Source organism: Macaca nemestrina, chromosome 10 (genome assembly GCF_043159975.1).
Source record: "Macaca nemestrina isolate mMacNem1 chromosome 10, mMacNem.hap1, whole genome shotgun sequence".
NCBI classification, from domain to species: Eukaryota; Metazoa; Chordata; class Mammalia; order Primates; family Cercopithecidae; genus Macaca; species Macaca nemestrina.
In genome coordinates, this window is record NC_092134.1 from 16,189,345 (window position 1) to 16,204,525 (window position 15,181).

Sequence of the window (15,181 nt, forward strand, 5' to 3'; positions counted from 1 at the left end):
ACACCCCATGACACCCAGAACAGCCTCAGGAAAGCAGGAAGTACCGGGGGGCTGCGGCCAGAAATGTCCCAAGGCCTCCCTGTCCCCTGGGTGCCCACGGGGCTCTGACTTTCCCCCGTTACCAGCCTCGTGGCTGTCCCCGGAGATGCTGAGAGTGACAGACAGTTTGAAGTTCTTACATAAGCGGGAGGCAGTGAGAAGTCACCCCGCCCACCACATCCCTCCATTCCTGTTCGCACCCCCCATCCTACCATCTGTGGCCCCCGTGGGCCCTGACTTGCTAAGGCGCTGGCAGGCATGGCCTTGGGAGCACTGGGGTACATACATAGCCTTGTAGTGTGAAGGTCTGCTCCAGGGCCCTGGCCAGGCTGGACTGTAGTGACAGTACCAGCACCAGGAATGGGGCCACGATGCGATCTTTGGGTAGAAATGACCTTTTTGGGCTTGAGTTTGTCTTTCTAGAATGCACGTGGTCCCTTATCCCAGGGAGGTGGTAAAGACCACACTGGAGATCCTTAAATTGATGATGGTGGCCTAGCGAAGCCTTGTGACTGCACAGCCCCTAACAGTTTACAAAACACATCCATGATGAGGATGGGTCCTTTAGAGCCCCCGACATTCTGTGAAGTGGGCAGCACAGGTTGGGGGTCCCGCATTGTCATGGAAAGGGGACTTAATGGGGTTATATAATTTGCATGAAAATCGCAGAACCTGAAGTGGTGGGTGAGATTCAAATGACTTGGAGCTAAGAGCTTGGATTCAGTACTTAATAATAACTTGCTGTGACAATCTCAGAGAGAATCCAAATGTCAGAGCCAAATTAACCAGCAAAAAAGACAGATGGAAGTTTTTCGTCCTCGCTTAGCTCCTAGCCTTGAAACACAGCCCTCGGGCTTTCACCTGCCCGGAACATCACCGTTGGTGGCAGGAGAGGGTAGGTGGGGAAGGACCAAGGACCGGGGCCTGGTCAGGTGTGAGGTGGCGGTGGGAATGTGCCCTTAATGCTGGTCCATACCTTCCAGATCTGGCAGGGGATTGACATTGAGACCAAGATGCACGTCCGCTTCCTTAACATGGAAACCATGGCCCTCTGCCACTGACCCGCCGCCACCTTCGCAGAGAAACCGCACTTTGCAATGGGGCCGCCTCCCCGCGTAGCTGGAGCAGCCCAGGCCCGGCGGACAGCCTCATCCTGCAGCACCGGTACACAGCCAAGGCTCTTCCGCACATGTTGTGTCTTGTAGGGTATGGTATGTGGGACTTTGCTGTTTTTATCTCCAATAAAAAAAAAAAAAAAAAAGGTTTGTTAATTAACGTGGCCTCTGTCAGTTCCTCACATCCATTAAAGTGGCCTGGTCACTTGGTAGCATGAGACTGACTATGAGGAATAAGCAACGACAAAATTATTTTATTTTATTTATTTTGGAGACGGGGCCTCCGCCTGTCACCTAGGCTGGAGTGCAGGCGGGATCGCGGCTCGTTGCAGCTCTGACCTCCCGGGCTCAAGCTGTCTTCCTGCCTCAGGCTTCCGAGGAGCTGCGGCTACAGGCACGCACCACCACGCCCGGCTAGTTTTTACATTTTTTGTAACGACAGGGTCTTCGTGTGTTGCCCAGGCTGGTCTCTTACGACTGGGCTCAAGCGATCCTCCCGCCTCTGTTTCCCAAAGTGCTAGGATTACAGGCGTGAGCCACCACACCCAGCCCAAATAATATTGAAAGGGTGGTTTGGCAGAAGGATTGTTCTCTTTTGTTTATTTTGGGTAAAGTGTCTGCTGTTCTTCCTATGTAAGTCCTGGGAACCCCTCCGCCTTCTCCATCCTAGGGAGTAAAATAAGGAGAAGCAGCTCCTGCCCTGTGTGGGCTTCTGAGGTGGCCAAGACTCAGGCGGCGGGGCGGCCTCACCGCCACAGCCACATCTGTTTACTGATGGAGAAAACATCTGGAGCCCTGGGCCTGGGCCTGCTGCGGGGATGCACCTGAGCCCGCTGTGTTGGTCAGTGGGCGTGGGGAGTCAGGGCCTGGCTGGCTGACCTGGGACCCCCAGCTCCTCACGGTGGTGGTAAGGGGGTGTGGTCTGCCAGCCACGGCCGTGCCCCTGGCTCTTTCTGGCAGTCCCGGGCCAGTTGTAGGGCCCTGCAGCGCTCCAAGAAGCAGCGGCGGTGGAAGCTGGGTAGGTAAGGATCCCTGACAACTTCAGTTATCACCTTTCGATGTGGGGACTGGCTAGAGCTGGGGGCAGGGAAACAAAGGTTGTTGGTCGCGGTGGCCTGGAGTCAGCAGAGGACTGCACCTGTGGGACGTGGAGAGCTGTGTCCTGGAGGCGCTGGGACAGCCCGCTGAGTGTGACTTCCCCATCTCCCTGTGTGGGCTGCCAGCTCATGAATGTGGCATTGAGGACCCTGGGTGACGCGTTCCCATTGCTGTGCAAGGTGGGCCAGCCTTTGCTTTCCAGGCCTCTTTCTGGTGCTGAAGTTCACGAAACGCCCGGTTCCTTTATTGACCCTCCCTGGGTGGTGTCATTCTAGCCTTCCAAGAGAGTTCTCTTGATAACTGGCAATGGGTATTATTTGCATTCTTGGCGTTTTCATTCATCGTTTTCATATGAAGCGTGCTTTATCTTTACTACAAGCCCATACCTTGCAGTTCAGAATTTAAAAGGTTTGAAAAGGCAGGCCATGGAGTCTGCCCCCCACCCCCATCCCCCCACCCCCAGGCTTCCCTTCTCAGAGGCAGATGTGTTAGCGCCTGCTGTAGGGTCCTTCCAGAGCCATTGCACGCACGTGGAGGCGGCAGGTGGCGTTCTTAGTTCACTCCACTTTTTGTAAATGGTGATGTCTGCAGGGCGTCAGCGTCCGCCCCATGAGGTTCCAGGTGGAAACTTGTGAACAGAGGAAGTGAGCCCAGGCGCCTCTGCTTTTTTGCTCCCCACCGCACCCCCAGCATGCCCCTTCTTTTTATTTTATTTTATATTTTATTTATTTTACTATTTGAGACAGGGTCTCACTCTGTTGCCCAGGGTTGCAGTGGAGTGGCGCAATCTCAGCTCACTTCAACCTCCATCTCCCAGACTCAAGCAATCTCCTACCTCAGCCTCCCAGGTAGCTGAGACTACAGGTACCCACCACCACGCCCCGCTAATTTTTGTATTTTTGGTAGAGACAGGGTCTCCCCGTGTTTCCCAGGCTAGTTTTGAACTCCTGAGCTCATGCAATCCACCCACCTCTGCCTCCCAAAGCGCTGGTAGTGCCCAGCCCTACCCTCTACATTAAAGGCTCAGGGAGTTCACTCGGTACAGTCCGTCATAAGCGCAGCCCCCGGACGCTGTTCTAGGAGACGGTGACTTGTGCTTAAGGCTGCAAATGCACGGAGCCCAGATGGTGCTGGGAGGCCCCGTCTCCACTCTAGCATTGAGCCTGGTGTGGTCTCAGTGGGGACCCTAGGCCGGGGAGTGGCAGCAGGGGGAGCCTCAGCCTCACACCAGGGACCCCTGGCCATGTGCTTGTGGACAGTTGTCACATCTGAGGTAATGGTGGGCACAGCAGGCAGAAGCACTGTTGTTGGATGCGTTCCCATGGTGCTGAGCACCTGCTCCCCGAGGGCTGCCATGCCCCTGCCCCCTCGAGAGGTCCTGAGAGTTCCGGGTGTTCCATGGATGAATATTGACTTCAACAGGTGTATAACTGTTTTAATACGTGTAAGAAAAGAAGTAACTTTACCACACACCAGGGAGTCCATGGGATGCTGCTTAGGATGACTGAAAGTCAGAACTTAAATTTAAAAACACAGCCAAGCAGCACAGGGAGCTAAAAGGCCAGGCGACCCGCTACACAGGGAGCAGGCGAATGGCCCCGGGAAAGTGAGTGCAGTCTGGGGAGGCTCAGCCTTTGGTTAATACGCACAACCTCCTGGGTAGGTGCCAAGCTGCGGCTGAGAGGCTCTGGACTCCGTGCTGTCACTGTCATTGTAAGCACCTGGCAGAGCCTGGTAGACACCAGACAGCAGCGTGTGCCACCCTAGTCTCTCCTGAGGCCTCTGTCTCTGCAGGTCAGTGGCTGGAGGCAGGTTCAGTCTCTGGGGAGGTGAAATTGCATGGTCTGAAATCACCTCTGGAACTCTGCTTCTCAGTCTAGGACTCCATTCAACACTCAAAGCTGCAGGGCAGGCCGGGCACAGTGGGTGGCTCATGCCTGTGCTTTTGGGAGGCCGAGGCAGGCAAATCACTTGGGGTCAGGAGTTCGAGCCCAGTCTGGCCAACATGGAGAAACACTGTCTCTACTAAAAATACAAAAATTAGCTGGGCATGGTGGTGGGCGCCTGTAGTCCCAGCCACTCAGGAGGCTGAGGCGGGAGAATCACTTGAACCCGGGAGGTGGAGGCTGCAGTGAGCCAAGATCACGCTGCTGCACTCCAGCCTGGGCGACAGAGCAAGGCTCTGTCTCAAAAAAAAAAAAAAAAAAAAAAAAGCTGCAGGGCCAAGACAGAGGTGTCTGTTTCCTTCCCTCAAGCGCTAACTACACAGTGGGAGAGACAAAGCCCCTGGGACTTCCCGGTGGATCCCAGGTGGTTTCCTCTGGAGGGAAGTGGGACGCGATCCCCTCACCCACTCTCCCTGCCTTCCCCTGCTGCTCGGGAGCCTCTTGGTCCCCCGGCTGCTGGCAGAAGGCACCTAGAAAGTCGCTAGGACAGCCTGGTGGGGATCGGCCTTACTGCAAGAACCAACCTCTACCAGCCCCCATGCACCTTGCCCTGTTCTGCCCATGTGAGCAGGACGATCTGCGGTGCCACTGAGCAGGAGGGGACACTGGCACCGCCACTATAGGCCTCAGGTTTTCTGGGACTCTCCCAGTTTGCTTTGATTTGGTTCTTTTCAACAAAGGCAGTTCATTAATGTAAAGTGTTTTTATAAATAAGTCACCTTCCGTCAGCCCCTGTGCCCTGAGTTTTCATTCGGAAGATGTGGCCACGATAGACACACATCAAATGTGCTCCCCTGTTTGGGCCACTGAGGCCTGCCTGATGTCTTTGAAGCTTTGGGCCGCCGCTTATCTAAACAGCTCATTAAAATGAGGTTGAGACACGGCGAACCCGGTCCGCACCTCTCAGAAGAAAGCTCATGTGTACGTCATCACTGAGGGGGTCCTCTAACTGGCAGGGTGAGGGCCCGTTACCACCAGAGCGTGGACACAGCAATCACCTGGCGCTCTCCTGCCCGGCTCCTGGCATTGTCTGTGGCATCCTGAGAACAATCAGGGTTGGCGATGAGTTGCTGCAAACCTGCTCCCAGAAGGGGCAGGCTGTGCGTCTTGTGGCTCTGCTGGCCTCTGATCAACAGAGACCGAGGGTCGCTGCTCCGGACACAGATCTCGGTCAGCCTCACCATCTGGGCACGGCAGTCTGCGCCTCGGACTGGAGGCAGGTGGTTCAGAAATGGCTTTTGTTACCTGCTGGACATTGGGGCGTGCCTGCGAGGGGATTTCTGGCCTCACAGACCCTGGCCCAAGTGCAGCAAGCCGCTCTTGTCGCTGGATGGGGACAGGAATGGAATGACTGGGTCACCTCAACTTGAGCAGCCCGAAGGAGGTGATGTGTTTGCCCTGAAGCCCGGTCGGCGGGTGAGTGATGACCATGTGCACAGGTTAACAGCCTTCCTTCCATCAGAAATGGCGCCAGTGACTAAAAGGAACTAGGCAGAAATCAGCACTAAGTCACATATTTGAAGGAAGCTGATAAGGCCATCCTTTGAGGGCCACAGGCCATGGGTGGAGAAGACTGAGCAGGGGCGGATCGTCAGCCTGCTGGACGCCAGGGGAGGTCATCTCTGTCCATACTCTTCAGCCATCTGCCAGGAATAGAGTCGAAAGCAGGCTGTACTCCTAATATCGCCGTATTACCAAGGGGAAAGGTTGGCTTTTGGATGTTGAAAGAATATGGCAATTTGACACAAACACTCTAATTTGGTTGGTTTACAAAAGGGCTGTGTGATGGAAATGGAATATGAGGAGCTCAGGGGACACACTGCAGCCACGTTAAGCATGAATTATGGATAAGGGAATGGAGTAAGATGACAGCAGCTTCCAGCTCTGGCCAAATACCCGCTTAGGGAACGAATTATTGCTAGACTTTAACAAAACAATGCTGTTGTTTTCTGGGCCAAGGAACTGGAAAGTTCTTTTTATACTTTGCTAATGGGAGACAGGTCATCTGTGGATCTGATCGTTGTCCTGGAGCAGTTGAACCTGTGCCCACCTGCCTGCAGTTAACGAGGCTGCAGCTGAACTCTGCTGTGCTGGAAATGGCGCCGTGTGGCTTAAGTAGGCTGATGGGGAGTTAAAAATACAAGTTGCCTTGGCAAGGATTTTGCAAACACCTGCCTTGCAGGCTGTCCCTCCCACACAGCGACCTTGGGAAAGCCAGGAAAAGCTGAGTAGGGGGAGCCAGGGTGTAACCTGGCTGGGTGTAACCCGGGGCGCTGGCGGTCTCTTTCCTCGTGCAGAATTTGCACGTGGCTGTCAGCAGGGCTTGGTGGTGGACCAGCCTGGTCCTAGGAGGACTCACGACTCTGAGGAGGACGTGGTGGCTGCTCAGCCCTCTAATCTGTTGACCAAGTCAGCAAGGGACTGGGCTCCATCTCACAGAGGAAGGGCTGGCGCCCCGAGAGTGGCTCTGACGGGGTGGCAGTGGTCAGGGGGCCTGCTGAGGAGCTAGCCGCCATGTCTATCTTAGAGAAACGACAAGGCAGCGTTTGTCCTAGTGTTGGGCAAGGGAAGAAAAGACAGGGCGTGACAGCTCAGCTGGGGGGGCGTCCCCTTCCCTTCCTAGGGAACGAAACAGCCCCCAGTGCAGAGCAGTCAAACGGCTGCTTCTGGAAGCCCATGCTGGGCATCAGAGGCCCAAAGTGGGCTGGGAACAACATGGCACCCGCCGGAGCCCAGCAAGAGGGAATCTGCCATCGCACATTAGAGGCAGCCCTTGTCCAAGTCGCCGCAGGCCCCTGCAGCGGTAGCCAGGTAACCATCTGGCCTGGCTGTGTGGGTGTCACGGGCAGGCCTGTGTGGCTCACAGCACCTCGGCCCGGCCGGCCAGCGCCGTGAGCTCAGTGCTGCTGCAGCTGCTGCTCAGAGCGAAGGCTCCGTCAGGCAGCGGGAGACAGCCCTCTTGGAGCCCCTGTGGTGGCCTGCCCGGAATAGCAGCCGCGGGACAGTTGTCATGAGAAGGCTGGACCCTCACCGGGGTAAGCCGTTTCTCTGCAACTGTAAGCAAAGTGGGTTTGCAGTGGCCAGCATCTGCCATCTAACACGTGTGGTGGGAAGCGCTAGCCCCTGGAACGTGGGGCCTTTAGCTCTCAAGAGGGGGGATGGGGGTGAAGGACTTCATCTTGGGGGTGTCAGCCTTCCCTTTCAGGAAGGACCACGCCCTTTTCTTGGGGAAATTCCGTTTCCCTCCGATCAGCTGAAAGCCTGGCCTTCAGACAGGGCGGGGAGCTGTGCTTTGTAGAAGGTGCTGCCGTTCATGGAGTATCTCTGAGACATCAATTATTGCCTGGGCAACAGCAGCACCACGGCGGCACATGGCTTGGGTTGCAAAACACACTCTAGTGGCAGAGACGAATTCTCGGGGGGGGGCTGCAGTCCCTTCAAGAATCTGATGAGAGGTAACCATGTTTTTTCCCAGAAAATGCCCTCATGCACCATTTCACACACAGCGGGTCCTTGAATAGCATCATTTTATTCAATGTCATTTTGTTATAACATTGAGAAAAAAATTGATTCCCGGCTGGGGCCAGTGTCTGTGTACAGTCTGGACGTCCTCCCGGTCTGTGAGTTTTCTGGGCACTCGTTTCCTCCCAAGCCCCAAAGATGTGCAGGTGAGGTTTGTTGGTGTCTGGTCGCAGTCTGAGTGTGTGTGTGAGGTGAGTGTGCCCTGTGATGGGAGGGCGTCCTGTCCAGGGTGGGTCCCTGCCTTGCACACTGAGCTGCTGGGATAGGCTCTGGTCGCCCACCACCTTGAACTGGAATAACAGTTGGAAAATGAAAGAAGGAATGAATAAAAATTATTGTAAAAAAAAAAAACTGCCTCCCCTAACCATACACATGCACAACAGTAAGTGACGCTGTGCACGAGTGCCCAGTGAGCCCAGTCTGGTGTTTGACCTGTGTGGTGGAAGGAGGCGCTCCTGACAATTTTTGCTTTGCAAACATTGATATGACCCACCATCGCTACAACTGCCAACACCCACTGAAGTCACCAAAAATTGGGTAATTACGTTGTTTTCAGTAATTTTTCTTAAATGTATGTATAACTCATGTCTACTTAATGTTTAATATTAGAAGTGTTTGATTTCAAGTTCTAAAGTTTGGTGATGTTTTTATGGCCAGCAATATGCCATGGGAACTTAACTCTTGTTTACATCCATTAGCCTATAGTAAAATTAGTTTCATTATACATCATTTTGCTTAAAGTTGCAAGTTCTTTTTTTGAGACAAAGTCTCGCTCTATTGCCCAGGCTGGAGTGCAGTGGTGCGATCTCCACTCACTGCAACCTCTGCTTCTCGGCTGCAAGCGATTCTCCTGCCTCAGCCTCCCGAGTAGTTGTGATTACAGGCATGCACCACCAGGCCTGGCTAATTTTTGTGTTTTTAGTAGAGATGGGGTTTTGCCATGTTGGCCAGGCTGGTCTTGAACTCCTGATCTCAGGTGATCCGCCTGCCTTGGCCTCCCTAAGTACAGAGATTACAGGCCTGAGCCATCTTGCCCGGCCAAAATTAGTTTCATTATACCTCATTTTGCTTACAGTTGCAGTTCTAAGAATACCTATTGATGACGGTTGGTGATGAGTTACTGCACCGTGTTGCAGGTCTCCTGGATCCTGGGCTGGGAGCCCCTGTAGTGGAGGTTCTGGGAAAACGCACGTGACTGTGGGTTTACAAAACAAAACCATGGTGGGAGGTAAGATTTCAAGGGGGTGGAAAGAGAGCTGGAACCGTGGCATACCAGGGGATTATCACCGTATGCCTTGCCCAAGTTAAAATAACTTGACCAATAAATAAATTCAAAGCATTTAATATTAGAACAACTACGGACATCATAAAGCAGAAAGCAAGTCCGACCGTGTTTTGAGACGCGACATGAGATCTTCCGCGTTTCACCGTCCAGCTCCCCCGGCAGCATGCTTGAGTGTCTCCACCTGTGGGGAGCCGGGGATGGAGGCATCTCTGGGAGGGACTCAGGAGTTAAGTAGAGGACCAATCGGCTGAAACCTCAGAACTTGTGAAACAGGGGTCTGGGTAAAGGTAAGGGGGCTTAATTTGGATAAATGTTGGCTTATAAAGGAGCATTTCTCCTTCCCCTGTCAGTGTGATTGATTCCAGGGTGTTCAGGTTTGCAGAAGAAAACGCTGCCTGAAGTTGGTGTGCTTGAAGGTAACAGCTTGGATCCAATACATTTTCCTTTACAAAACCCAGGCAACTTTCATGAGTGGCAGGTATGTTACAAACAGGCTTTGCGGTGGGAGGGTCTACACTTGTGAGATTTTTATACTGGACCAGCTGCTGGCTGCTGTAATTCTGGGTCTAATGACTTTACACTCAGTTACCTTTAATTGCTGCAAACTAGGAAGGGGAGAATGCCCCCGCAAAATGAACTGGGAATGCAGACTTAGAAGGGGCTGCTTTTTGAAAAGAAAAATATTTTCCCCCGTGGTCCAGATGCATTAAGACTATGAGAGAGAAAGGGCGGGGCTTGATGAGAACCTTCTAAAGCCAGGTCACCAGCAAGCAGTCTGACCACCCCATGACGACTACGCAGGTAAACAAAACCCTGCATTTGCTGCCTACAGGCCGTCTCCACTTAGGAAGCCAGCTGGCTGAAAGGAAGCAGGACACCCTCCGGTCCATCTGCTGCAGGAAGGCGGGTCCGAAGGAAAGCACTCTGGACAGGAGGCCACGCTTCCCAGCCGCAGCTCTGTCTGCTCCGTTCCCCTGTGTAGTTGGAGATGAATGTGGAGTAGCTGCATACCTTAAGCAATCTGAAAAACCTTCCAGAACCTTCAAGACGTGAAGGTTCCAGGCTTTGGAGTCACGGCCAGCATTTCCCGCTGATATATACGCATGTGCAACTGAGAGGACTCGGGTTTTCACTGGAACGAGTGTGGATAGACGGTTCCCACGTGGCAGGTACTTCCGCATCCTCAGGTACCTTTTCTCTTCCTCATGGCTCCTTGTACCTTTTTGTTTTATCAAGAGTTGTATATTTTGTCTTTTTATTTTTTTGTCAAAAACTGCTTTTGAGCCGGGTGCAGTGACTCACACCTGTAATCCAAGCACTTTGGGAGGCTGAGGCAGGCAGATTATTTGAGGTCAGAAGTTTGAGACCAGCCTGGCCAACATGGCAAAACCCTGTCTCTACTAAAAAATACACAAATTAGCCAGGTGTGATGGCAGGAGAATCACTTGAACCCAGGAGGCAGAGGTTGCAGTGAGCCGAGATCAGGCCATTGCTCTCCAGCCTAGGTGACAGAGCGAGACTCCACCTAAAAAAAACAAAAAACAAAAAACCCCTGCTTTTGACTTTATAATAACTATTGGTTTTCTATTCCGTTAATGTCTGATTTTATCCTGATTTAACCCCTGCCTTCTGCTTGCTTTGGGATTGCGGCTACCTTTTCTGAGCTGAGGTGCCAGCCCCTCCCAGCCTCATCCCCTGGGTTTTGTATTCAGTGCTTTTACTGTCAACCCAGTCTAGAGAGTTTATAGTTTGTTTTTATTAACTTCTTTAAATCCAAGTGAATTCGGGAGTGTCTGGAATTGTCTTATTTTGCTTTTTGTTGATTTCTCACTATTCTGCATGGGGGTCAATTCCTAGAAAAGCAGGGTGCAGTGCCCGAGGGTACGGCCCACAGGGTGCAGTGTCTGAGGGTGTGGCCCACAGGGTGCAGTGTCTGAGGGTACGGCCCACAGGGTGCAGTGCCCGAGGGTGTGGCCCACAGGGTGCAGTGTCTCGGGGGTTGGAGGGGTTCTATAATTTGGCCTGTATGGTGCGAATCTTTGTGTATCTGAGCTGTTCTTTGTGGCCTTCGTACAGGGTGGTTTTTTGTCATGTTCTATGTGTATCTGAAATTCTATACATATCTATTGGATCCAGCTTGTTAGCGATATTAAGTAAATCTTCCAGATCTTTACGTTTTTCTCACAGATTTGCCTGCTATGAGAATGGATTTTATTGCTCTTTGTAGTTCTATCAGTTTTTGCTTTGATATTCTGAAGGTATATTAGGTGGATGCTGTTGCGTTTAGAACTGTTGAAAATCAAGAGTAAGGCAATGGCTTGCTTCCAGAATACTTTGGAAATGGCAGCTCTGTATCACACTGAACAGTTCTCTCCTGTCCTGTTCATCTTGATGGCTGTTTAGTCAATGAATATTTAGAAAAGATTTGCTTTGTAACACACATCATAGACACAACAGTAAGCAAAATAGTCATTAATGACTAAACTGTATAAGTATATAATTATAAACCATGGTAAAAGCTGTGAAGAAAAAGTACTGCTCTACCAGCTTGCTACTGGAAGGTGGTGGTGGCAAGTGTCACAGAAGAGCACCCTAAGTAAATACAGGGAAAAGGACATGGAGGTTATTGCCTTGGAGGCCAGGGACAAGCACATCCAAAGGCCCTCGGAGGAAAAGAGGGAAGGGACTGGAGACTGGAAAGACGGCCTGCAGGGCTGGAGCTGGGAAGGCGAACACAGAGAAGCTGGTTGAGCAGGGACCATATGGGACCTCACAGCGAGATCCCTGAGGTGTCCTGAGGGAGCTGAGGCCAGAGTGGCCGGCTGGGTGGGGAAGGAGGCTACGTTTGTGTTGGCAGCATGTGCGACTTGAGCCCCAGCATACACCAGGTTGCCCCAGGCGCCGGGGAAGTGCAGGGGTCAGGGAGACACATGCCGTCAGCCACAGCACCCTGGGCCGCCTTCTTCCCCTAAACATTTACCACCCGTGCAGAGCCGCCTGGAGTTTTAATGTGGATAAAACTGGTTCTTCCCATTTTTCTCCTTGCTCCTGAGGCACGTCCCTAAACGTGGTTATAGGGAAAGGCCAGTGCGAGGTCATAGTAGTGAGTGGCCATGGCGTCACAGGATGAACGGCAGACAGGGAGAGGGCTCTGGAAGGCCAGCTGGTCCACTGCAAACTCGTAGGCACGGATCAGCCCCCGGTGTCTAGAAAGAGCACAAAGATGGTGACAGGTCAGGGCGGCCTCGCTGGCCTTCACCCCGGCTGCTTCTGTCTTTGCAGGAGGCATTCTCCTGAGACCAGACAGAGTTCATCTTCACAAAGGTGTCCTCCGGGCACACAGCATCAGATACTCACAGTCCCAGGCTTAGCGGTCAATGTGGGGGTGCACAAGTCGGATGGGTGCAGTGAGTGTCACAGGGCAAGGACTCAAGAGGATGGGCCTTGCCTCTGTGACAGGATTCTAACCACAGCAGACCCCTCAGCATACGGCCTGCCCTCCCTCTCTGCACAGCCGGCAGCGTGGACTCGCCCCACGGGGCTGTCGTGCATCAGATGCTAGGCGCTCAGTACAGGTCAGCATCGATGTTTATGTTCCCAATTCCTAGAAAGGCAGGGCCCTGCCTGAGGGTATAGCTCATAGGGTGCAATGTGTCATGGGGGCGGGGGTTCTATACATCAATCAAACTAAGATGGTCTCTGACTCGCCCAGCCCCACCACCAACCTCCTGTGAGTAGTGAAGCTGTCCAGGTCGACGTTTCGCATCACCGTCTGGTAGGGCACGTTGGCTGTGATGAGGCTGTGGCTTCTGAATGAGATGTGCTGCACGGGGTGTCTGGAAGGCAGCGGGAGAGAGCTCGTAAGGGGGCATCCACTGGGCCTGCGCACAGCCTGCACTTGCTGCCACAGACCTGGGAGTTCAGAGCTGCAGGGGATTCTAGAACCCATAAAGCGAAGCTTCTCTTTCAGGGGGAACAGGCCCCCACGGAAGCAGAGTCTCACCCCAGCTCCCAAGCTCAGGTGAGCAGGCCGTGCTTTGGGCATGACTTTGTAAACAGGTCTGCATGCCCCGTACGCATGCTGGCATCTGCCCCAACCACCTGGTATATTCCAGACATAAAGGACACTCCCTACTGGAGATGAATCAACCACGTGCAACAGAGACTGGTCCACCGCTGCCTCCCTGGGCAAGTCCCTTGAGCTCTCCCAGCCAGGCTGTCCATCATCTGTGAGCACTGGGGGCACGTTCACTGCTGATCCAGGAAGGCGCCCCCGATCCGGCTCACAGGGCTGCAGTGACACACGTCCCCTGGGTGGTGAAAGCACGTTTGGGAAATCTGGGAACAAAATGGCTCCAAGTCTGTTGAACAGAGGTTTGCGTTTTTTCTGAAACTTTTGTGCAGTACCTGCTGTGGTCACGGCACTGAGCTAGGAGACACTGAATTAAAAAGATGTCTCATCCAGGTGGATGCCTGACCCAGGGAGGGCCCTAGCTAGTGAAGAAGGTAACATGCAGTCCCAGAAAACATGACTAATGCTTCTGTAGCACGAGCGAATTTACCAGCTACAAAGACTGCGTGATGCAGAATTCAGTGCTGGGAGGAGGAGCAGAAGGGGAGGAGGGCTGAAAGGGTCTGTTGGGAGGGGTGCACAGGAGGGGACGAGGCCTGTGTGGGCTGGGCCAGGCCTGCTCCCAGGATGGCTGGGGCTGTTCTCCTTGACTAAAGCAGAGGGTTCTTGGGAGTGAGGGAAGCTAGGGAGCAGTCCCTACCTCCCCGGGGTTGGGACACCCACAGCAGGAACGTGGTGGTGGATTTGAATGGGGCCTGGAGGATGAGAAAGACCCACAGAGGGAGGGCAGGCTTGGTGGAGGCCTGCAGCATGGCAGACTGACGGCACCCTGTCAGGCAGGCGAGGACCTGGGCTGAAGAGACTGAGGCCTGGCAGCAGGCACTGCAGGTGAGGCCTTGAGTAAGTCAGTGAGTTCTGGGCAGGAGACCGTGTGTCTGTCAGCCTTGTGCTGGTGAAAAACTGTTTTCACTGCATGGGGGACAAGCCCGGGTCGCACAGGGACAAAGGCAGTGCTGGGACAGGGCACACCTCTGGGGAAGGCCTTCCTTACCTAGGCTTCATCTCAGTGGCCTGTACCGGGGGTGCAGCTTTGTAGAGAGAAAAATGAGACCTGCTGGAGTGTGGGGCCGGCAGCTATCCCTGAGGACCTGGATGGCTGATCCAGCAACGCTTTAAAACAAATGCTGACTTTTCCTCAAAGGCAAATGCTTCCGGGAATTTCGGTGCAGTTTTAGTTGCCATTTGGCACCACCTGGTGGCAATTCAGTGCATCAGCATGGAAGTCAGAAAAAGGGCCCAGGCGACAGGGACAGCCACAGCGAGGGGGCGGGCCTAGGCAGTACCCAGGGCTCTGTGTGATAAAATCTGCCAGCCCGTGTTGGCCAACACCGCCCTCCAAGGAAGAGGCCCATTCTGCGTGTAAGCCTGCCGCCTCTCGGAGACGCCTGGCAAACTGCTGGCCTTGCATAAAGAGCAGGTCGCTGCTCAGGTCAGGTTCTCAGAGGCCGGTTTACCTGGATTTGCAGTAAGTGGGGAAGAAATCTGAGTTCACTGCGAGGGCCTGGCCCTGTTTCTGCTCTTCTATGTTGTCATGCTCACAGGCCACTGGCCCAGAATCATCTTGTTTTTGTAGAGATGGGGTTTCATTCTGTCACCCAGGCTGGAGTACAGTGGCACAGTCCCTGCAGCCTCAAACCCCTGGGCTCCATGGAGCAATCCTCCCCCGTCAGCCTCCGGAGTCACTGGGACTAGAGGTGCACGCCACCATGCCTGGAGGATTTTGAAAGAGGCAGGGTCTCCCTGCGTTGCCCAGGCCAGTCTCAAACCCCTGGCCTTGAGAGCTCCTCAGTGTCCTGAGTGGCTGGGATTACAGGTGAGCCAGCAGGCCTGGCCGGATGTCTCTTCCCAGTGGTGCTGAGGGGCAGCGAGGGAGAGGGCCCGCTGCCTTTATCCCCACCTGTCTCCAAGGCAGGGTCTCCAGTTCGAGGCCTGCAGGGCGAGGTGGTGGCGGTGGCCTCAAGTCAGCTCTGACGAGCCTGCCCCGGGCTGGGCTGCTGCTCTGAAGGTCAGGAGCAGGCTCACTGGAAATGTCTTAACCAGTTAG

General features: G+C 53.7%; 2 protein-coding genes across 7 annotated transcripts in view; one reads left to right on the plus strand and one right to left on the minus strand.

The window, feature by feature from the left end:
- Positions 1 to 15,181, plus strand: part of LOC105495160 (tescalcin) — an 80,959-nt gene that overhangs the window by 61,035 nt on the left and 4,743 nt on the right. Inside the window, exon 8 of one of the 2 annotated variants that reach the window (XM_011764419.3) lies at positions 1,023 to 10,192. In XM_011764419.3, the coding sequence (XP_011762721.1) occupies positions 1,023 to 1,100 (78 nt within the window). In that variant the 3' untranslated portion in view covers positions 1,101 to 10,192. Of the gene's footprint in view, positions 1 to 1,022; positions 10,193 to 15,181 lie in introns of those variants that run through there. The other variant, XM_011764426.3, reaches the window with a different exon arrangement.
- The window catches only part of LOC105495172 (F-box and WD repeat domain containing 8), a 115,026-nt gene continuing 107,553 nt past the window's right edge, over positions 7,709 to 15,181 (minus strand). For 3 of the 5 annotated variants that reach the window (XM_011764445.3, XM_071071005.1, XM_011764457.3), the window contains exons 10-11: positions 12,731 to 12,841; positions 7,709 to 12,211 (exon numbers count right to left, since the gene is read on the minus strand). In XM_011764445.3, the coding sequence (XP_011762747.2) occupies positions 12,067 to 12,211; positions 12,731 to 12,841 (256 nt within the window). In that variant the 3' untranslated portion in view covers positions 7,709 to 12,066. The remainder of the gene's footprint in view (positions 12,212 to 12,730; positions 12,842 to 15,181) is intronic. The other 2 variants (XR_011608789.1, XR_011608788.1) reach the window with 2 other exon arrangements.